At 41.8% G+C, this 23673-nt stretch overlaps 1 protein-coding gene across 23 annotated transcripts in view; it reads left to right on the top strand.

Moving 5' to 3' along the window:
* INPP4A (inositol polyphosphate-4-phosphatase type I A) overlaps positions 1–23673 on the top strand; it is a 399562-nt gene that overhangs the window by 321707 nt on the left and 54182 nt on the right. For 22 of the 23 annotated variants that reach the window (XM_033949323.1, XM_033949336.1, XM_033949335.1 and 19 more), the window contains 2 exons: positions 2439–2536; positions 11467–11579. In XM_033949323.1, coding sequence (XP_033805214.1) covers positions 2439–2536; positions 11467–11579 — 211 coding nt within the window. Of the gene's footprint in view, positions 1–2438; positions 2537–11466; positions 11580–23673 lie in introns of those variants that run through there. The other variant, XR_004539925.1, reaches the window with a different exon arrangement.

Raw genomic sequence — 23673 nt, 5'->3', positions numbered from 1 at the left:
GGTTAGGCTATTTCCTTTTATTATAAAATTCTGAGGGCTAAGCAAGAGCTTTCTCCCTTGGATCATTGAGATTAGCACTGGTCCTGAGACTTCGGCACAGAAATTACATTAAATATGCTCAAGGGCCTTGTTTTGATACCCTAGCCAGGGTGGCAAATGTTAATTTAAAGAAACAAATTTATAAACTTGCCTGTAGAGCTTACATAGTGTCTGACAGAGTCCAAAATATGGGCATAGCCCTGAAGCTGCTTGTATAAAATATGGGGAGGAGAAAGTTACGCTTGGACATTTGTTTTGGACTATGTATCCATCCAAAGATTTTGGGAATGGGTTCAACGCTATACTAATTAGAAAACTAAATCCCATTTAATCTTCACTTGTTTTTGTTTCATGAATGTAGTTTTCCAAGTTTATTCAGACATCTCATACAAAAGTTATCTGAGCAGTTTACAATCTAATTATGTGGGAAAGGTAAGTATGTAGACAAGACATGACTGGGAGGATTGGTTGTGAAACTACAGTATAAGATAGGAATGTGGGTAGGAAAAAAACAAAAGGATGTAGTCTGCCATCAGTTTCAGAGAGACGAAGGGGAGCCTGAATCCCAAATTAGGCATCTTTGAATAAATAAGTTTGGAAGTCAGTTTTGAAATTATTTAGGAGGTCTGAACTCATAGATGGGACGGGAGGGCATTCTACAATTTGGGGCTTGTACTGAGAAGGATGAGCAGCGGGCAATGTCAAAGGGAATCTCACAGAAGTTGGGGGTGATCAGACGATTTTTATTTTTTCAATGTCATTTACATTATTTCCATCATTTGTTTTACTTTTTTCAGTTTTGTTAATGTTTCTTACTTAATTTTTTACGTAATTTTTTTGCTAATTTGGTTATGATGAAGTTTTTTGTTTTTTTGTTTTTTGCTTTAACAATATAATTTTTTACCTTCTTTAATGATTTGAGAAAATATTTCTCTGCCCGAGTGTAACTGTTGAAGTCTTCTCCGCTAAGGCCTTCTGCATGTAAGAGTGAAAGATGGAGGGAGTCAGGGCAGATTTTTTTCCTCTCCTGCCAATCCAAGGATTGACGATGGAACTAACTTCCCGATTTCTTTTCACTATTGGCTGTGGTGTGGAGAAAGTCATTGCCGTCAGCCCTCCTTAAAGTCTGGTTTAAGCCTATTTCCGGTTTACTGTGCCAATTTTGAATGATACTGGAATTGTGCTGTTGTCAATTCCGGAGGTGTGGCTGAGGATCTCAAGGTCTCGGCGGTGGATGGGCCCAACTCTAGTTTTGGCTGTTGATTGGCGATGCAGATGCGGTTGCTTGCTCCGGTGGTGAGTCCATAGGAAATCTGGAAGAGGAGATGGGTGCTCTGGCTGTGCTGCTTCAATCTGGCAGGAAAATTTGCTGTGATTTTGCAGTATCTCAGATGAGGAAAAAGCGAACTTCTTTAAACTAAGAACTGAACGATTCGAAATGCGGGCAGGTTTTGTTTTTTTTTCTAACGGTATTTTTAATCATTTTTAGTTTTTTTGATTGTGATTCAATTTTACTATTAGTTTTATCTACTGCATTTGAAAAGAAATTGCTTTATTACTTGTTTCTCTTGGGCTGGAAATGTATTCTGTTAGAGTAGTGAAATGAAGCTCCACCAACCATGATTCAGATGAACTTGGTTTATGCTATGTTGGTCCTTGAACATCACAGATTGGGATGGAATGATGTTATTTGCTGGACTCTATTTCAAAAGATATGAGGAAACCATTTAGAGGGTGGTGCCACATCAGATATGCAGTTGGGTTCTTAATTGTTGTTGTTGTTGTTGTTAGGTGCTATCGACTCATGTTTGACTTCTACCTACTTGATGAATTGTAGATCTAAAAAGAAATCGGTTTTGTGTTAGTCCGGAAATGTCCTCCAGCGTCATCCCCATGGTTGTTTTCAATGTGACCAGCCATCTGATTGCAGGTAGCCATCTGATTGCAGGTCGCCCTCTTTGCCTGGTTCCTTTGATCTTCCCAAACATGTTGTCCTTCTTCAGTGATCTCTCTCTTCTGATGGTTTGACTAAAATAAGACAGTCATATCTTCATCATTTGGGCTTCAAGTGGCATAGTTGGTTTGATCTCTTCCAGAATCGATTTGTTAGTTCTTCTGGCGATCCACAGCACGCCTAAAATCCTTCTTTGCACCTAAGCACCTAAAATCCTTCTCCAGCACCAAATTCAATCTTCTTTCTGTCTTTTACTAAAAGTTAGCACAAGTTATCTACTACAATACCCATTTTATTCCTATGGGCGCTGCTGCAGATAACTTGTGTTAATTTTTAGTAAAAGACCCCCTAAAAGATGAAGGTTCAAAAAAGCAGTGTTAAAAGAAGCTTACATCTGATAATGGTACCAGTGAGATTAATGACAATTCTCTGTGACCTCACACAGGTTTGGAGACACTTCATTACAAGAAGTCGTTAATATGGAAAGCTTAGTGCGGTTAAACTCCTACTATGAACAGTTCAAGGAAGTTTTGCCTGATGACTGTGAGTATTTAATGTGTACAGTTAAACATTTCCTGACTTTTTAAAATATTTAGAATGTTTATATAAACTCAAAATAGGAATTATTTTGTAGAACTATATATATTATATATTTAAAGGAAGTGTTCACAGATCCCAGGAAAGAGGTGGGGTTGCATTAAGGAAGGGGATGAAATTACCTAGTGGACATAAGGTCTATGCTTACTGAATTCCGAAAGAAGCCATGGACAGTTACTATGATGGGCTAGTTAAAAATGGGGACAGCTTAAGGTAGTAGTAAATGAATGTTGATATTGCCTCAATAGAGACCTGTTTCCAAAGACCACAAGATCAGATATATTGCAATATTTATTTTTGTAAGGTTTTTCAGTGACCACCTATGAAAATATCAGTGCAACATGCATGAACATAACAAATTTTCACCAAACAACTGAAGGCATTGATGTAATCTCTCAACATAGGCAGCTCTTTGGGTTTGTTTGTTGTTGGGTTGGTTTTTCATTTTTTTTGGGGGGGGGGACAAAAGCTCTGCCCCTGACACAGCCCCCTTAATAGTACAAATTGTAATACAATTTTTCCATTCATTTTTCATATATAATCTTATTAACAACACATAATAGTTAACCACAAGATTAAACTACGCAATGCACACTTCTCAACATTCACTCCTACCAGTATATCTGGCTTTGGTCATACATGCAGAACACAGATAACCCCTATGCATCTACAGTACCACAAACTAGAAGTACTAATATACATAAACAAAACCCTAAGTTGCTAGAATGTACATGCAGTACAACACTAGAGAAATTTCTTCCTAAAAGTTCAAAATATAGTGTTCACCCTTTATTTTCAGAAAAAACAATTTTCATTATTGGTTCAAACTCTTATTCTATGTCATCTAGATTACTGTAATAGTCTTTACCCCTCTCTCTTGGTTAAACTCCAATCCAAACTTCAAATTCTTCAGAATAAGATTGCGAATTGATTTTCCACTTAAAGAAATTCAATAGAGCCTTAACCCTCACTTATTAATGTACACTGGTTGCCTATCCAGACCTGAATTATCTTTAAATTGGCCTGTCTTATATTCAAAATTTTCAACAGTTTAAGTCCAGAATACCTGATCAGGTTGACTTTCTAGATTCAGCACTTTTTTTGCACACTTCATTTCCTGTAATTTTTAGAGGTATGTTATAAGAACATTCTAGAAAGCTCAATATGTTATCAGGCAGTTCAAATTTGGTCTTTGCCAAAGCAGCTGAAAACTATGAACTCTCTTACTATTCTTTTTGGAGAAGTTTAAAGATTTATTTGTTTAGAAAGTATTTACTATAATGTTTGGTTTCACTATTTCTTTTGTACAGTATTCCTGGTCTTAATTCTTTTTGTTATCTGCTTTGTACCTTATTTGGGGAGTTGGTGAAATACAAATACCACACCACATTACATTAATGGTGAAAACCTTACCAGTCTGCTTCCTAGTGTCTGTGTAGCCAGTATCAGCAAGCAGTGTATAGTAGAATGCCATGCAAGCTGCTACTACTACTATTTATTATTTATAAAGTGCTACCAGATACAGGTGGTCTAGCACAGACCAGACTAGCACAAACCCAATTTCTTTTTAGATCTGTAACTCATTAAGTCGCTAGTACTCAAGCACAAGTCGATGGCACCTAAATAAGAAGACCAGACACATGCAGTGCTCTACAACAAACATGTAAGAGGTGGTCCCTGCTCGAAAGAGCTTACAATCTAATTAAGATGGACATAGGACAAAGGCTTTTTATATGTTATTTAGGTGAGGAAATATAAGGGACTAGAGGTAGGAGAATAAAGAGGGAATGGCAACAGATATGGGTTCTTTATAAGTTGGGATTGTAGGGCATAAATTCAGTTTCAAAAAAGTTGGTTTTTAACCTGGATTTGACCACCATGAGAGACAGGGCCTGATGCAGTGAGTCTGCAGGATGTTCCAGACATAAGGCTCAGCAAGACAAGAGATGGAGTCGGTAGTTGGCAGTAGAGGAGAAGGGTGTCGACAAGAGAGACTCTCCTGACAAACGGAGCTTCCGGGGGAGAGTATAGAGAGAGACAAGAGAGGAGAGATACTGATTTGCTGCTTGTAGGTCAGTAAAAGGAGTTTGAACTGTATGCGGAATTATGCATGCTCATTAACGCTTTAAAATTCCTGCACTTAATTTACGGACTACTGTGAATTACACACATAAATGTCACATTTAGGCCCTCAAAAAAGAACCCAAGACAATTGCCAATACGACAAATGCAAAATTCAAAAACACAATTGGCAACAAACTTTTTTTCCTCCTAGTGCAAAATAAGCCAAAGAGTGTAGGACCCAGATAAATGCTAATAAAAATATCTGGAATAGTACTGCTAACAGGACATCAGTACGGGCCAAGCTCACTACTGAGAGCAGGATTTAGCCCCAGGCAGGATCTCATAGGTGCCAAGCACCAGACACAAGGTCTAAATAAGTCTTGCCCCGTACATCATTGCATCCAATATTTTAAATTTACTGATAAAAAAGTCCATTAACCCTTGGCCTAAAAATGAACCAGGTGAAAAAAGAATTCAAAACGTTTTAATCACTCAGTAGAAATTCATTAAATGTTAATCAAAAGTTCATCCAAAATCTACATGAAAAAACATCAGAGTGCAAGTGCTATTGTTAAAAAGTCATTGAAAATATAATTGAAAAAGTATATCCATTAGCGAGAAGTACTTAGCTGAATTCCATCAAAATTTGTATCACCACTTGACAGAGCCCCGTTTAGTTGTCTTCATCAGGAGTGGAGATTAAAGTGCTGATAAGCTGAAATGCAAAGGAAGCTAGTCCACTTTGGTACAACAGGCAGTCATCAATCCTGTAGACATAATTCATCAAAGCTTGGCAAAATCAAACGCAAGCTTCACGAAGGGGAAAAATTTTACTCTCAGTAGTGAGCTTGGCCCGTACTGATGTCCTATTTGCAGTACTATTCCAGATATTTTTATTAGCATTTATATGGGTCCTAGTACACTCTTTGGCTTATTTCACACTAGGAGAAAAAAAAGTGTATTGCCACAATTGTGTTTTTGAATTTTGCATTTGTCGTATGGGCAATTGTCTTGGGTTCTTTTTTGAAGCCTATTTTGTGGTAAATTTTACCCTTGTACCATGGAGACCCCAACGTGGCAATGCACCATATGTTTTTCTAGTGACCATGTATTGCAGCTGGCTACTAGATCTTCATTAGTACAAGATGACCAACCAGAGGGCATTTCAACCTTTACTTCTCAAAAAGAACAATGGATGAATTTACAGAGAACTTTAATTAGAATGGAACTTCATAGTATGTCTTTGATTGAATTCATTAAGAAGTTAATGATACCTAGGGGATTACGTATTCAAAAACAACCAGGGATTTTTCGGGATAATACTATATTTTTGGAATAGTGGGCAGCAATTCTTAATAAATACTCACTAGACCTGATGTTCTTATGGTAGACACCATCAGTGAGTTGAGTACAGAGGTCACTAGAGAAGCGGATGAGAAATTTCAACTTCTAACCACCAGCTCGGACGCCAAACAATTTCAAGACCAACTGGCTGAATTGCAGAATACATTAGAAAATTTATGCAAAAAACACAGACAAAATTAACTTAAGAAATTACAGAGAGATACACAAGATTATGCCAAGGGACATGTGTATACTTGGCTAAATCAATATATGACCCAACAAACGGAAGCAACTACAACAGAGAATCCTAAGCCTACAAATTACCAAGGCTTTTTGGATGGGACCTACTTTTCAGCCAGTGATAGTGATTCAAGATCCTTATCTAGAGATTGGAATTTTTTAGGACAACAGAACCGACAGGGACAATGGACCAGATGATGCAGAGGCTGGAACAGAACTCAGTACAACCAACAGAATCACCCCCAAACACAGTCTAACAGTTCCAAGACATTTTAGTCACAAATATCTCCGGCATTCCCCTAATGAATGATCAAATTGGGGTTCTCAGCAATTTTGTTCCAACTGTTAAACATGATCCCTTTAAAACAAGATGTGATCTGGCTCACATTATATGGAATTTGCAGGTCAAGTTATATTTTTCTTCCATCACTATTGTGTCCTAGGTCTACTTGGACTCCTCCTGGTCCTCTTGACCCCCATATAGCCACATTTTGAGATCTAGTCTTATGAGATTTGACCACCTTGGAGTCTAATCATTATAATAAACCTTACACCAATATGACTGGGGCGGAGACTAAGGCTCTTCAATCTCTGAAACAGGATCAGCGTGTAATCATCAAACCCACTGATAAAGGAGGCTCCATTGCCATTCAAAATAAGGACCAATATCAGGAGGAAGTCCAGCGTCAATTAGGTGATATTCATAATTCCATCTTGTTATCAGAGGATCCTGTTAAAGAACTTCAACGCAACATTAGTATGCTTATTCAGGAAGCATTAAGTACAGCCATGATTACTAAAGCGGAAAGTCAGTTTCTTCAGATCTCTCATCCAAGGACACCAGTTTTTTACACCGTTCCGAAGATTCATAAGTTGTTGAGTCTCCTCCGGGTAGACCCATTGTTTCCCTTAATAACACAGTGCTTGAACCCTTATCCCAATTTTTGGATCATTTTCTTCGACCTCATGTAGGGATGGCAAAATCTTTTATCAAAGACACCACTGATTTTCTTTGTAAAGTTCAGGGACTTGATTTCTCTACAGCAAATATACAACTGGTTACACTGGATGTAGTGGCCCTCTATACCAGCTTACCCCAGGGGGAAGCTCTTAAAATAGTATAAAAGACCTTGAATCAGCGTGAGCCCCCCAACAGGGTATCAACGTCCTTTTTGATGAACTTGGCTGTCTTAGTTCTTACTAAGAATTACTTTAGATTTAACAATTCTCTTTACCAACAGTGCCAGGAAGTAGCTGTGGGCACAACTGCAGCTCCCAGTATTGCTAACCTCTTCATGTCTCAATTTGAGGAGGATTTGTTGTATTCTAATACTCATTTTCAACATATTCAGTGCTGGATGCGTATTATAGATGGCATCTTTTTTATTTGGACACATACCGAGGAACAGCTTACAATTTTTGTCAACTGGTTGAATTCCTTAACTACTTATTTACGTTTTACAATGACAAGTCACAGAACTTCCATTACTTTTCTGGATACAACTGTAACTGTAGAGGGAGGTAAAATATACACCAAGGTGCATCATAAATCCACAGAAAGAAATAACTTATTGTCATATTCCAGTTGTCACCCCTGACGTCTCAAAGCGGCCATACCTATAGGCCAATATTTTAGAGCCAGAAGGATATGTACCACCGATTTGGATTTCAAGAGGGAAGCAAAGATTTTACAGAACAAATTCCTGGCTAGAGGTTATCCGCCAGCTGTGATACACAAAGCCTATTTGAGGGCATGGCATGCTAATCGGGATTTGTTGCTGGCAGGTAGTCAAAAGGAAGTTTCCTCTAATCAGATATGTGTTTTATCCCATTCCACCCAGTCTTCTATGGTGGCTGCAAATATAAGATCTCACTGGCATGTACTTCAATTAAGTTTTCAAAGACAATCCCTGTATTGCATTTACACATGGCAAGAACTTATCTGAATTCCTAGTATCTTCTGATTTCCAACAGAAACCTTATCATCAGCCTAGCAACGGATACTACTCTTCATGCGGATCCTGTTCCCTGTGTGATACTTCTCTGAATCGACCTTTGTGGTTTATGTAATTTCCTGCCCTTATGGGTTAATATATGTAGGATGCACTTCACACACTATCAAAACTAGATTTATTGAACATCACAGTTATTTGAAAACAGGCAAACAAATGGCACCTATGGTGGCTCACAATTTGGCCCACCACCATACTTTTTCTCAACTTAGATGGGGCATGTTAGAACAAGTCCCTACATATTTCAACTGTGATAAGACTACTTATCTTTTGAAACGGGAGAACTTTTGGATCTTTCATCTGAAGGCTTATTCTCCCTTTGGCCTGAATGAAAATGTGGACAAATGTTTCTCAGGATAATATTTTTCATGTCATCTTTAGTCATTTTTTCTTTTTTTTCCAACTTTTTTCATTTCTTTTTTTACATTCATATCACTATTCTATACGTCATCACGTTGACGTTGGTGCGCTGCTCTCGCGAGGTCTCCTGGGCATTTTAAAACTTCTCTGACAACATTGTTTTTTCCTCTTTGTGAAGAGTGCATTTGATTTTGCCAAGCTTTGATGAATTATGTCTACGGGATTGATGACTGCCTTTTGCACCAGAATGGACTAGCTTCCTTTGCATTTCAGCTTATCAGCACTTTAATCTCCGCTCCTGATGAAGACACAGGGCTCTGTCGGGTGGTGATACAAACTTTGATGGAATTCAGCTAAGTACTTCTCGCTAATGGATATACTTTTTGAATTATCTTTTCAATGACTTTTTAACAATAGCACTTTGATGTTTTTTCATGTAGATTTTAGATGAACTTTTGACTAACATTTGATGAATTTTTGATGAATTTCTACTGGGTGATTAAAACATTTTGCATTCTTTTTTCACCTGGTTCATTTTTAGGCCAAGGGTTAATGGACTTTTGTATCAGTAAATTTAAAATATTGGACGCAATGATGTACGGGGCAGGACTTATTTAGACCTTGTGTCTGGTACTTGTCACCTATGAGATCCTGCCTGGGGCTAAATCCTGCTCTCAGTAGTGAGCTTGGCCCGTACTGATGTTCTATTAGCAGTACTATTCCAGATATTTTTATTAGCATTTATCTGGGTCCTACACTCTTTGGCTTATTTCACACTAGGAGGAAAAAAGTTTGTTGCCAATTGTGTTTTTGAATTTTACATTTAGGTCCTAATATGTATGATAGGCAGCCTCAGCCTGTCATAAATATTAGCAACTTAATGTAGATGCATCATTTCCAACTAAACGCTAGTGTTCTGTATGGTTCTTAGGCGCAGAAGTGCAGTTATAGAACAGGCACATTACCCATTTCATTTTGGCGCCTAAATGGCAGTGCCCTCCAGTGTGTGCTAAAACAAATAATCAAACCAAATGATATAGGTGGGAAGATGAGACAAAATGGTTAACAAAGCAAAATGAATTATTTTTTATGCATGTCCCTATTCTTTCTCGTGAGTCTGTTTTAAGCTTGTATCCAGGCTGTTGTAAGGTAGCTGGTGTCTTGTTCAGCATTTGGAGGAGTAGCCTAGTGCTTACTGCAGTGGTCTGAGAACCTGGGGAACTGGGTTTGATTCCCACTGCAGCTTCTTGCCCCAGGTACATAACTTAGATTGTGAGCCCACTAGGGACAGATAAAGTACCTACTTTGATTGTACCCACAGAAAGGCAATAGAGTTCTCCCCTGAAATTCACGGGGGGGTTTGTTCCAGGAACCCTTGCGAATTTCAAAAAACCACAAATGTGGTTTTTTTGCCTGTCAAAAGGCAGCGGAGGTAGGAGAGGGCAGTTGGAGTGCCGGCGGATGAAGAAAATCACTCGCAGTCTGCTCCAACCGCCTCTTCTTGAAGTAAAGTCGGGCTACACCAATCAGGAGCTGCTTTGACATGTAGCTCCTGATTGGTGTAGCCCAACTTTACTACAGTAAGAGGTGGTCGGAGCAAACTGCGAATGAGCGAGTCCACGATTTGCAAACCGCGAATGAGCGGGTGAACACTGTATATTTAATCCATGAACTTTCCCCCACCCTTTTAACCCTTTATTGGCCAACACCAGTGCTGCTGATGCCTCCTGCTCTCTGGAACCCTACTGAAAGTATCCAGTGTACCCCCTTTGTTGCCCACCTGCTGACTCTTCCCACAAAATCTTCATCACTGCTAATATACCTGCTCTTCTGCACCCTGGATATTCTTGCAAATACCTGAACATGGAAACCATGAATTGCCATACACTGGAAGAGCAATTCTCAGTGTTTCCTTTTTGAATATTAGGTTGTAGGTTTATGGATGCAAAGTAGCTCTAGACCTGCAACTCCATTGTGTGGTTTGGAAATTTCTCATAAATATCTGTAGTAAAATCATGCAATTCTTTGCAGACAAATTCAGAGGGCTGTTTATTTATTTTGCATTACATTATAATCAAATTTAAAACAAAAGTGTACATGAGCTGTGTAGAAAATGTCTTGTATGTACGGTAGATAAATATGATTTACAACTGGTGGTCTCTCCATGCAAGCAGACTATGCACCCTTACTGCAAAGTAAAACTGAGAGAATATTATTTATTTAAAAAATATATAACACACTCTTATCTAATAATTCTATGCAGGATGCAAAAAGACACACAATAAGGTTAATACAAAAGACATCATTATGCAGCATTTCAAGTTAAATTACTGTCAAAATCATCTATCATAGCAATTCAAATACCATGATAAACTTTCTGAGACCTGAATATTTTGAGGGATATGTGTTTGTAGTTATTGAGATTTATTTAACTATCTTACTTCCCCTTTTATTAAGCCCAGCAATGTTCCAATGCCCATAGGAATTGAATGGACATCAATTGCTGCATGGCTTAGTAAAAGGGGGGCTTTTATGAAGGGATTCACCCAAGGAAGTTTACGACAGTTAGTTTGACATAAAACTTACAGTTTTGTTAACAGCAAAACAATAGTAAAATGACCAAATATAAGCATAAATACAATCTGGTGTGAACTTTGTAATAGGAATAACATGATATAGTATCAGAAATATAAACATTTAATAGTACTGTGAAACAATCATATAACAGAAATATGATAAATGTCAACAGAATACAAATGATACCCTAATAGCATGGAAGAATATTTCATATAATGTAGATAAGAAACTTGCAATGTCAGCACAAAACAAATAAAACCCTTTGTTCTCACTTTACAGGTCTACCTCGATCTCGTAGTCAGACATGCCTGCCTGAACTGTTACGATTTCTAGGACAAAATGTCCACGCACGGAAAAACAAGAATGTCGATATTCTTTGGCAAGCTGCTGAGGTATTGAATTATGTGCAAACTGTATTTTGCCAACTTGAGCTTTTTAAACAAACTCTGTTTAAATTTCATCTTATTTCTTAATCCCTGCAGTATGCATTAATCTGTAACCTACCATTAAAATAAACCACAGTACTTGAGGATTGGAGGGTGATCAATGTAACCTCTATCTTTAGGAAGGTCACCAATGGTAATTAAGGGAAATTACAAACTAGTGAGCTTGATGTTGGTGCCAAGCAAAATCATAGACTCTTATGAAAAGCAAAATGACTGGCAATATGGATAGACATAGCTTTAATGGGACAGAGTCCATTTGGGTCTAGTACTGAGAATCTGTTAGATTTTTTGAAGGTCTTAAAAATTTTGTAGTTAAAGGTGATCCACTATAATGCAATATAATATAAAAATGTATATTCTGTTACATTGTCAAAATACTGTATTTTAGTACACATTACAGTTGATAGCACTGGCCAACACTCATTTTGGTGCCTCAAATGGTAGACCTGTTTCTGGGTATATTTGACCTACTGATTCCAAAAAAGGCTCCTATCAGCTCTAGTTTTTGAGATACAGAACATGTGTCATTAAAAAATCAGGATGTTTTAATGTAGTCTTTAATATCTTTTAAGCATGAAGGAAATATTAAAAATTAAGTGTGCAATATGAAAATCTACTTATTTCATACCAAAAGCACAAGTTTATGATACAAACTTTCCAGTCATTCGACATACAAAAATCTCCTTTTGTAAGACTTCCAAGAATGGGATCTGCCAGGACAATCCCGCATAAGATTCCAACAATAGTTTGCCATCATGTGTGCATCCTAACTTCCTTGGTATCTGGCTGCGCTAAAAACTGCTATTGTGGTTTAGTAAAAAGGGAGGGGGTATATTTGTCTATTTTTGTATAGTTGTTCCTGAGGTGACATTGCATAAAGTCATCTGCCTTGACCTCTTTGAAAACCCGCGGAATATAAATGATAATTAACATTTTCTCTGTGTACAGTGTGCTTTGTGTTTTTTAAAATTTTATTGTTGAAAGATCATTTTGACTTGGTCATTTTAAAAGTAGCTCGCAAGCCCAAAAAGTGTGGGCACTCCTGCTGTAGAGCCATTCTTGTACTACTGGAAGAGCTATATTTATCTTTTTTTTTAGTTGTTTAAATTCATGCAGAAATAAATGGCTAGATTGAACCTAATGACTTCATTAACGCCTTTCCCTTTTTGAAACCTCTATACCATTTGAAAGAGGGCAAATATCTAATTATTCCCTTCTAGCATTGAATGCTTCTTAAATTTAGTAAAAATATTCTGGCACAAGTGTCAAACCTTAAAAAAGGAAGTCATATTGAGCATTGGAAAATAATAATAATTAACTAATAAAAATAGTACACATTTAGGGCTCCTTTAACTAAGTTGCGAAAATGGTTTTAGTGTGTGCTTAGCGTGCGCAGAATTACCACGCGCAATAGACGCTAATGCCAGCATTGAGTTGGCATTAGTTTTCCCACGTAGCGCGGGAGTTTGCGCGTGCTAAAAATCTTAGCGCACCTTAGTAAAAGAAGGGGTTAATTTTCCCCACCACCAAATTTCCCCATCCTGCCCCACCCGGCTACTTTTTCATGCCACTCGGCTGAAAAAAATTTCTGGGGAGAACACTGAGAGTCATTGTGAACAGCAGGTTGAAATCCTTAGCTTAGTATAGGATGGGCTATTGGTTAGAGCTGCTATCTCAGCACCCTGAGGTTGGGAGTTCGATCCTAGCCTGCTCCTTGTGACTCTGGGCAAGCCACTTAACTTTTCCATAAAAATATGAACACACAATATCAAATGATGTACAGTTTTATGTGACAGAGAAAAAAGACCTAACCCCCCCCCCCCCCCCCCCCCCCAGATGTCTAATCAATTGAAAGACACCTATACTTATGGGTTTAAAGGATATCATCACTGGTCAAAAAACCTGTTTGTTTTCGTGCAAATTGTGAAATAAACTTTAAATAAATATATTTTTTCAAAATTATTTCTTTTCTTTCTGTTTGCGTCTTCTTTAATGCTGGTTTCCTTCCATAATCATATTTTGAGGAGAATGAGCAACCACATATGAGTGTCCAAATGCAGCGGTTTTCGTCACTTAACTTGCCATTGCCCCTAGTACCAGGTTAGATTGTGAGCCTGCCGGGACAGATAGGAAAAATACCTGAGCGTACCTAATTACTATTCAATGTATTTTAAACTACTTTGGGTGAATGAATCTCTTCATGAAAAGGCGGTTAATAAATCCCATAAATAAATATTGAGTGCAGTTCCAGCTAGCCAGCACCAGCTTCTGCTTTATAACGTGGCACCGAGGATGGCATCAGCCACCAAGAGGTCTCACCTTGGTCACACAGGAGCAAGGGCCAATGAGTCCCATAGCAAAGCAGGGGCCCCAGAGCCAAAACAGACGGCTGTGCTGGGTGCTGTGAGCAGCTGCTGAGGACCCAGAGCCTCTATGAAATTTCCCAAAATTTCAGCAGCTGCAAGGCAGGTATCTGGTTGAGTTAGATTAAAGGGATAGCTCCACAGGGAAGAGTTCAGAAGTGTGGGCCATCAGCTGGGGCCAGAGGGAAAAGTGTACTTGGGAGGGGAAAGGGTGGCTAAATATTGAGGATAAAAGGGTATGCTGTGAGCCATATGGTTTAAGTGGTCTGGTAATGGAGGATTTATCATATTGTTTATAGACACCAATAAATATTGCATTTACTTTATTTGAAAAGGTCTCTGTATCAGATTTTGTCAACTACGGACACAAAGCTGGTGGGGTGCAAGGTCTGCTCTCCTAAGAATTACCGCTGCTGGGTCAGACCAGTGGTCCATCATGCCCAGCAGTCCGCTCATGTGGCAGCCCTCTGGTCAAAGACCAGCACCCTAACCGAGACTAGCCCTAACAGCGCCCGTTCTTGTTCAGCAGAAATTTGTCTAACTTTGTCTTGAATCCCTGAAGGGTGTTTTCCCCTATAACAGCCTCCGGAAGAGCGTTCCAGCTTTCTACCACTCTCTGGGTGAAGAAGAACTTCCTTACATATGTACTTAGAGAGTGCCCTCTCGTTTTCACTACCTTGGAGAAGGTGAACAACCTGTCCTTATCTACTAAGTCTATCCCCTTCAGTACCTTGAATGTTTCGATCATGTCCCCTCTCAATCTCCTCTGTTCGAGGGAGAAGAAGCTCAGTTTCTCTAATCTTTCGCTGTACGGCAGCTCCTCCAACCCCTTAACCATCTTAGTCGCTCTTCTCTGGACCCTTTTGAGTAGTACCGTGTCCTTCTTCATGTACGGCGACCAGTGTTGGACGCAGTACTCCAGGTGAAGGTGCACCATGGCCCGGTACAGCGGCATGACAACCTTCTCTGATCTGTTTATGATCCCCTGGGGGGTAGAGGGGACATCCTCCTCCTCTGGGTCTTTTGGTGGCTCTGGTTGCTGTGTAGGCTCTGGCAAAGGCTGCCTTAGCTGTTGAGCCAGATTGTGGAGTATGCAACAGGCCATGAAGATCTTGCAGACCTCTTCAAGTATGTAGAGTAGCTCCCCTCCAGAGTGGTTGAGGCATCTGAGTCTTTCTCATATTGCTAAAGGTCTATTCTATTATGGAGCATGTGGTACAGTGGGCTGTATTGTAGCTCTCTTCTGCATCATTTTGGGAGTGCTTAATTGGTGTCATCAGCCATGTGTATTGGGGAGGTAGCCTCTGTCACCTGTGAGGGAGGAGCAGAGGGTACAGACATGGGTGTGTATTGCCACCTTTGGGCACCATGGAGTGAGGAATAGATTCTGGAGCAGAGGGCTGCTGTGTGGGTTGGAGTAACTGTGGTCATCTTGGTGGGGGGAAGTGGGCAGAGAGTGGATCACAATTCTTACCAGCCAGTGATTTCCCCTCAGTCAAAGTGCTGGTAGTTTCCTGAGTGAAACAGAATGTAAAAGTCATGTCAGTACCCCGGATGACAGACACATCTACGACCTCCCCCTGTGCATTACACATTGATTGAAATGACTTCCTGTTTCTGTAGGTGGCCTCCTCAGCTTTGGGGGGGTCTGAGGGCCATACAAATACAGTCTGTGATTCATAAGGCCAAAGAGAAACAATCCATGTTGTAGAATTGGGTCATAGTATCTTGGATATCCTGAGCTATATTGAGAAGAGCTATATACTCAGCTGTGAGTGAAAAAGGCATCTAGGAACTGGGATAATCACTGTGAGATGGAAAGATAGTTAATACCTGCAGTTACTGCCAGCACAGTAGCAAGAGAGGCTGTGATATTAAGGTGTACTGAAATTGGATAGTTCTAAGTCTAACAGATGCTGGCACTGTCATCTTGATATAGGGACGCTGGATCATCAGCTGTTCTATTGTCCCGTGATACTTAAATTTTGGAGATTCATTTGGGGACAAGTGAATAAAATATTGGAAAATCCAGTGGCATTGACGTACAATACTGTGCTATTTGGCACGTTAATGAGGGCTAAAAGCCCAATAACTTCCCATAACAACAAACTTCTCTTTATTATGACGTGAGTTGCCATACAACTTATTTTGAAGAACTGGAAAACCTGTTAAATTATAATTTCTGGTGGGAATCTTTATGCCACATTTTAAAAATGGAATGTATGATTGCTATATGGCAGGGTCATTATAGAAAATTTAAGGATGTAGCTTCAGAGGCAGCCGGAGAGAGTAGGGAAGCGGCTGGGCAGTCAGGAGCACGAGGTGAGCAAGCGGAGTGCGGAGAAATAGAAGAAAGAGAGGCAGGCAGGAAATAGAGAGGGGGGAGGAAGTGATGTCATCACGGAATATGGCCGCTTAAACTTAGAGCTCTGTCGGGGCTTGCGGTTGAAAATTTAATATTTGCTTCCCGTGGTGGTTTGAGCGCTATTCTTTGGAGCCCGAGCTTGCAGATTGCATGGCGAGCAGGAAGAAATTGGAGAAATTTCACTTTCCCGGCGCAACGAGTGTGAAAACTCGATCGCACGTTCCAGGTTCCCCGGCGACACTGCTCAAGATGGCGGAGCCGCTTGCGCAAGTACAGTCAGCTTCTTCCCAGACCAGCTCTCTGCAGAATGATCAACCTATGGAAGGGAAAATAGAGTTGTGGTTTAAAGATCTTAAGGCAGAAATGGTGGGGCTGAGGTCTGATGTAAAGGCGGCACTGGGAGAGATCCGGGCGGAAGTGGGAGACCTGAGTGGCAGAGTTCTTGTTGTTGAAGAGCGCTTGGGCCACGTGGAAGTTTTGGCGGAGGAACGATCCACTGCTATGGACACAGCAGTGGCGCAACTGGATGATTTAAAAAAGCAGGTTGAGGACCTGGAGAATCGCTCAAGGCGAAATAATTTACGCTTTAAGGGAGTGCCAGATTTGGATCGCTACAAGGATGCCAGGGAAGTGGTGTCAGACTTTTGCAAAGCCCTACTTTCTGATGAATCTCAGACACTACCACTAGTGATTGACCTACAGAGGGCTCACAGAAGCCTGGGCCAGGTGAGGGGTCCTGCTTTGGTGACTTTCAATTGAAGGAAAAAGTTTTACAGGCTGCACGTCGTCGTCCCGATTTCGTATGGCAGGGGTTGAAAGTGGGGGTATATCAAGATCTGGCCCTCGCAACACTCCAGAAACGCAGATCTTTTCGAGAAATCACCCAAATACTGCATGCTGAGGGTTATCATTACAGGTGGCTCTTCCCCTTTGGATTGCACTTCACCATCAATGGGGCTCACCGGAAGGTGGATAACGTGGCAGATGCGTGGATGGCGTTGAAAGACCTGGGATGCCGGATGCCGCATGACACCCCTGATCGAGCTATATCGGGACCAGCATCGGAGATCGGAGATGGGGTATCTCGGAGCCCTATAGCAGCTAGCCAACCCTCTACCTCAGTTACCTGATCCGGTTCTCCGGAAGGACAGTTGACTTCTGTACCTTTGGACTGCCACTGAATGTGTTTTGTTACTCTGCTGGCTGAAAATGGTTTGATTGTTTACTAGGGAATAGCTATTCCACTTGTTAGGTGCTCTTGCTTTCTACAGATAAGGTTGTTTGTTTGACTGTACAAGTTTGGATGGAGTGCTTTTTTGAGTGTGAGTTTTCTATGTATGCCTGGGGAACTCGGGGGTTGAGTGGGGAGGTAAAGCAAAACAAGGTGTTCTTTATGGGCCTTTTCAGTATGACTCATTTTCTTAACATGGCTGATTCGAAACTTGGAGAATCAGCTAATTGGAGGGGGGAGGGGGGAGGGGAGGGTCTGTGTGTACGGGGCTTAGCAGGCAGCGGAATTTGGGTGCTGGGCGGTCCTCGGGGAACGATCCGGAATTGTTCATAGGCTTCTGGAACGTAAATGGGCTTAATAGCCCGGGCAAAAGGAGTGTAGTCTTCCGCGATCTCCAGCGTATGAGGTGGGACATTTGTCTCCTGCAAGAGACGCACTTGAGACCTAGGGATGTCTCTTTGCTCCAACGACCACAGTTTGATATGCTCTGGACCCATCAGGGGGAGGGGGCTACAAAAAGAGCGGGAGGATTGGCTATTCTGGCACGTAAGGGTCTGGGATTACAGGTGGATCATGTCTATAGGGATAGAGAGGGCAGGTGTTTAGCGGTGAAAGGTGTGCTTCAAGGTCGCCCCCTGACCATCATCAATATTTATGGTCCTAACGTGGGACAAGAAGCTTACTATCGGAACTTGAGAGGGGCCCTAAATACTTTTACACATGGGGCGGTCTATTTGGGAGGAGACTTTAACATCCCTCCGGATCCTACTGTAGATCATTCAGGGGTAGGGCGTAGAACATTGAGGAAGTCAGCTGCTGCATTTCGCGATCTGATGGGTTCGCTTGGCCTTGTAGATGGCTGGCGATTGCTTCATGGAGCTCAGAGATCATATACTTTCTACTCCCATGCACAGAACACTTATACTAGAATAAATGGGGTATGGACTCATAGGAACCAAGCAGGGGGGCTGCGAGCAGCGGAGATAGAACCGATGCATGTCTCGGATCATGCACTGGTTTGGTTATCTTGCACTGGCATGTTAGATCCGGGGGGTTATACATATTGGAGGCTTAATGAATCCCTGCTGAGTTCCCCTCAGGTGGAAAATACTATGAGAGATTATTTGGAGTTGAATGACACTGGGGAGGTTTCAGATGCTATTTTGTGGGATGCTCTGAAAGCGGTAGTCTGGGGAGAACTTATAAAGTGGGGGGCTAGATTTAAAAAACAGAGAGCCCAGGCCTTTCTTCAGTTGAGAACCCGACTGTCCCAGTTGGAGTTGACCCACCAGAATACGAGAGATCCCCAGAGTTTGGCCCAGCTGCAAAGAGTCCGGGATGAATTATACCAGCTTCAGGTAGAGGAAACAGAGCGTATGCGTGAGAGATTTCGTCTTAACATTTATGAGCATAGCAATAAGGCTAGTGCTCAATTGGCTAGATATATTCGTATTAAACAAACTCGAAATACTATCACTTGTATTAAGGGAGATATAGGGGGGGACCTACATGTCACGGACTCTGCTATCCAGGGTGAGTTCCAAGACTTCTACTCGGGGCTTTATGGACACCCGGAGCCATTAGATGCTGGAGCGCAGACTGGATTTCTGGACTCGTTGCAGATACCTAAACTGGCAGAGTCGGACCAGGAGTATTTAAGGGAACCGATACAACTCTCTGAGATCTTGGGGGTGATTGGAGGGTTGAAGAATGATAAATCCCCAGGGTTAGATGGGTATACCAGCCGTTATTATAAACAGTTCTCGGAACACTTGGGGCCTCTTCTGGTCCGGGTGGCTAATGGAATTACTACTGGCGGTAAGCTGCCACCTACGATGGGTGAGGCTGGGGTGGTTATACTGCCCAAACCGGATAGAGATCCGTTATTATGTGGATCTTATCGGCCCATATCATTGCTGAATTTAGATGCAAAAATTTTGGCTAAGGTTCTAGCCCAGCGCTTGGGGAAGGTAATGCCATCCCTGATCCATCAAGACCAAGCGGGGTTTATACAACGGCGACAGGTGAGCGATAATATTAGGAGAACTCTTAATTTACTTTGGGAAGCGGGCAATGGTCGGGAAAAGATGGTCCTGATCTCGGTTGATGCCGAGAAGGCATTCGATTGGGTTATCTGGGGGTTTTTATGGGATGTCATGGATAGGATGGGACTTGGGGGCCCGTTTGGAGATTGGGTTCGGGCTCTCTATGCTGCGCCAAGAGCATGCTTGCAGATTAATCAATCTTATACTGATTTTTTTTCCATCTTTCGGGGAACTCGGCAGGGATGCCCACTTTCTCCATTATTGTTTGCAGTGTACCTTGAACCCCTTGCTTTGGCCATTAGACATCATCCATCGATGGTTGGGTTTGTTAGTGGAGGGGTGGATCATCGAATAGCGATGTTTGCGGATGATATTCTACTATATGTGGGACAACCTGAGATTTCTATACCCCATCTATTACAGTTATTTGACACCTATGGAAAGATCTCTGGGTTTAAAATAAACTTGGCTAAAACAGAAATCTTGAATCTGACCTTGACACAGGGGGAGGTGGATGGGTTACGGGGCACTTTTCCCTTTAGATGGGCTAGTCATGGGATCAAATATTTGGGCATCTTTATTCCCTCGGATCTTGGGAGGATATATGAGAAAAAACTATTTGCCTATTTATCGACGTATAAGGGCTGACTTACAGCGCTGGAATGGCCTCTGGCTGTCCTGGAGGGGCAGGATAGCGATTATCAAAATGAATGTACTCCCTAGATTGTTGTTCCTGTTTCAGACCTTGCCTATATCGGTTCCTTTAGGGGAACTGAGGAGATTGGGTAGAGAAATCCGCACTTTTATTTGGCATCGTAAATCCCCACGACTCTCCCAATCTCTGTTGTGGGCTCCTCGGGAAGAGGGGGGTAGAGGGTTACCTAATTTGGTGTGGTATTATCGAGCGGCACAGCTGAAGCTAGTGCTTGATTGGGAACTGGGGGAACACAAAAGTGGGGTACAGTTGGAACAGCGATATAGTGGTCTGGAGCCTTTGAAATATAGGCTGTGGACTTCTGGCACGCAGCGAGTATGGATACAGAGCATATCTAACCCTTTCGTACAACATTTGGCAAGGGTATGGACCCATGTGCGTACTAAGCTGAGAGGAGGAGCTTTGGTATCTTCCCTGGCTAATATTAAATCTGAACCTCTATTCTCCGCAGGTCGTGATAATCAGGTTTTTCATCGATGGTCTCAAAAGGGGATTCAAGTATTTAGAGATTTAATTGGGACGACTGGGATAGTTTCGTTTAAAGTACTCCAACAGAAATATGACTTACCTGATGGTGATTGTTTCGCCTATTTCCAAATTAGACATTTTATGCAAGCTCAGGGTTGGGACTCTGGACTGCTGCTCGAGAGGGAAACGCTGGAAAACCTGTGGCTGTTATTACAGAGGGTTCCTAAATCATTATCTGTGCTGTATCAATATAGGAGGGGATACTCACCTACTACTTATTTGTTCCGTTTGCAATGGGAGAGGGACTTAGACTCCAGGTTGACAGTTAAAGATTGGGAGGCAATATGTAGGGAGGTATATAAAGCCTCTTCCTGTGCTTTGGTTCAGGAAAATGCTTATAAGGTTCTCACACGGTGGTATTATACCCCGGAACGCTTGCACAGAATGTTCCCTGGAGCATCTGATCAATGTTGGAGATGTGGCTCATATGTGGGTTCCTTTTTACATATATGGTGGGAATGTGGGGTCCTCAAATCCTTTTGGAAAGCGGTGATTGGTACTTTATCTGAGTGTTTGGGTGAATGTGTTGTGCTTTCTCCTTTGAGTTGCCTTCTGGGATTGTATAATATCAGGGAGCATACCTGGCAAACAAAGTTTATTCGTTGGGGGTTGGCGGCAGCTAAATGCCTCATTGCCAACCATTGGAAAAATACAGAGGCCCCCTCTCATTCTACATGAGTTAACCGATTGCTATCTTTGGGGAGGATGGAGATAGCAGTGGCCAGGAGGCGTCATACTTATATCATTTACTTCCACACTTGTAATAAGTTGGAAGAACTGCTGGACGTACTCTGAGGGATCGCCTAGTATTGGTTGTTCTGTTGTCTGCTATGTGACCGGGGAGGGGGGAACTGTGGGGTACTTTGGGATGGGGAACATGGGATGGGGAACATGGGCTGGAGGCGGGGAAGGGAAGGTGAAAACTAGATGGGGTTGAATGGTTTTTGTTTTTGATTTTGGGTTGTGGTTTTATTGCTTTTAATATTGTACTACTTATATTGTACTTGTAACTGATACTACGTGTGTCTTGTGGTTTTGCTCTTATTGTACATTATATTGAAAACTTTTCAATAAAAATTTATATATGAGAGGAAATAGAGAGGGGCAGAGGCTAGAAATAAGCAAAGCCCTCCCTCCGACGTCAACGCTGACATCGGGGAAGACTTCCAGTCGGCTATGTGTGCTGTTGCAGGGCAGGCAGGAAATAGAAGACGATCCTCGCAGCTCCAGCTACTTCCCAGAGCTCCATTTGGATGAGAAAGTTGCTGGCAGATGAGGGCTGGACACGAATGTGGGAGGCAAACGCAGGACACAGAAGGGGTTGAACGTGGGAGGCAAATGCGGGACAGAAGGAAGTCGAAGATGGGCGGCAAATGCAGAGCACAAAAGGGGGGAGGGAGTGCATTTTTGGACACAAGGCGTGAACTTGAGAGAGAGGATGGAAGAAGGGAGGGAAAGAGATGCTGAGGTGGGAGGGAAAGAGATGCTGAGGTGGGGGGGGAATATGGTTTTGGACACAGAAGGCATGAGCTTGGGAGAAAGGGAGGGAAAGAGATGCTGAAGTGGGGGATGAATACGTTTTTGGACACAGAAGGCATGAACTTGGGAGAGAGGAAGGGAGGGAAAGAGATGCTGAGGTGGGGGAAGAAATGCGTTTTTGGACACAGAAGGCATGAACTTGGGAGAGAGGAAGGGAGGGAAAGAGATGCTGAGGTGGGAGAGGAAATAGAAAGGGAGAATTGGGCGTGGGTGTGTCAGTGGGAAGGAAAGAGATGGTTGTGTACACGGGGAATGGAAGAAAGTAGAATTTATGTCATAGGGAGGGAGTGAGGTACAGATGAGAGGGAGAAATATTGTGGTGGAAAGGGAACAGTGGGACAGATTGAAATGGATGCAAGAGGGAGGAATGTTGGACATAGTGGTAAAGGGAATGGAGGGAGAGATGTGGCATGGTGCTAGAGAGGGGTGATAGAAGGAGAAATGTTGAACATGGGGCTGGTGGACAGGGGCAAAAGATGAGAAAGGGATAAATCACTGGACCATGGTAGGAGGAACCAATGGACAGCAACAGAAGAATTTACAAAAGATGGGAAAACGGAAAAAAGAAACTGGGACCAATTTTATGGAAAAATAAGTCTCCAGACAACAAAGGTAAAAAATGGAATTTATTGACTAAAATATATTAGCTTTGGGAAATGTATATAGCAGATGTCTTTGTATTGTGTTCAAAAGAAAAGGAAATGCATTTCTGGTTTCATTTCTACAATGTTGAAGTACTTGCTGACCCTTGCTGTGACTGGTGGGGATCCCCAAGCACCGCCAGCAGAGGACCTCCTCTAGAAATGGCTAGAACTCCCCTCCACCAAGCACAGCAGTCGCTGGCAACATCCATGAGCCACTGAGGTGCCAGCATCTGTGACTCAGGGATACTACTGCTGCCTGCCAAGCTTAGCAAAAGGGACCCCCGGCCAACTGCAATGGAAGTCCTCAGCTGACAGCTTGGGGGTTCTCATCAGCTGAGTATTTATATTTTATATTTACATAAGAGGCTCTGGTAGAAACCCATTTACAAAGTATGTATTCTTCCCAATTAATATTTCCAAATTAATAAAGTGTCTTTGCTTATTTGTAAATGGGTCTCTACCAGAGCCTTTAATTCAGTAGCATAATTAAATGAAATAACTATTTCTGAAGTTTTTAGGGACGGGTGGGGATGGAGGGGATTCCTCGTGGGGACAGGTAGGGAAGGAGGGGTTCCTCGCGGGGACGGGTGGGATTTCTGTCCCCGCGCAA

The sequence above is a fragment of the Geotrypetes seraphini genome, chromosome 6, assembly GCF_902459505.1.
Source record: "Geotrypetes seraphini chromosome 6, aGeoSer1.1, whole genome shotgun sequence".
Lineage (NCBI taxonomy): Eukaryota > Metazoa > Chordata > Amphibia > Gymnophiona > Dermophiidae > Geotrypetes > Geotrypetes seraphini.
This window is presented reverse-complemented; position numbering and strand designations above follow the sequence as displayed.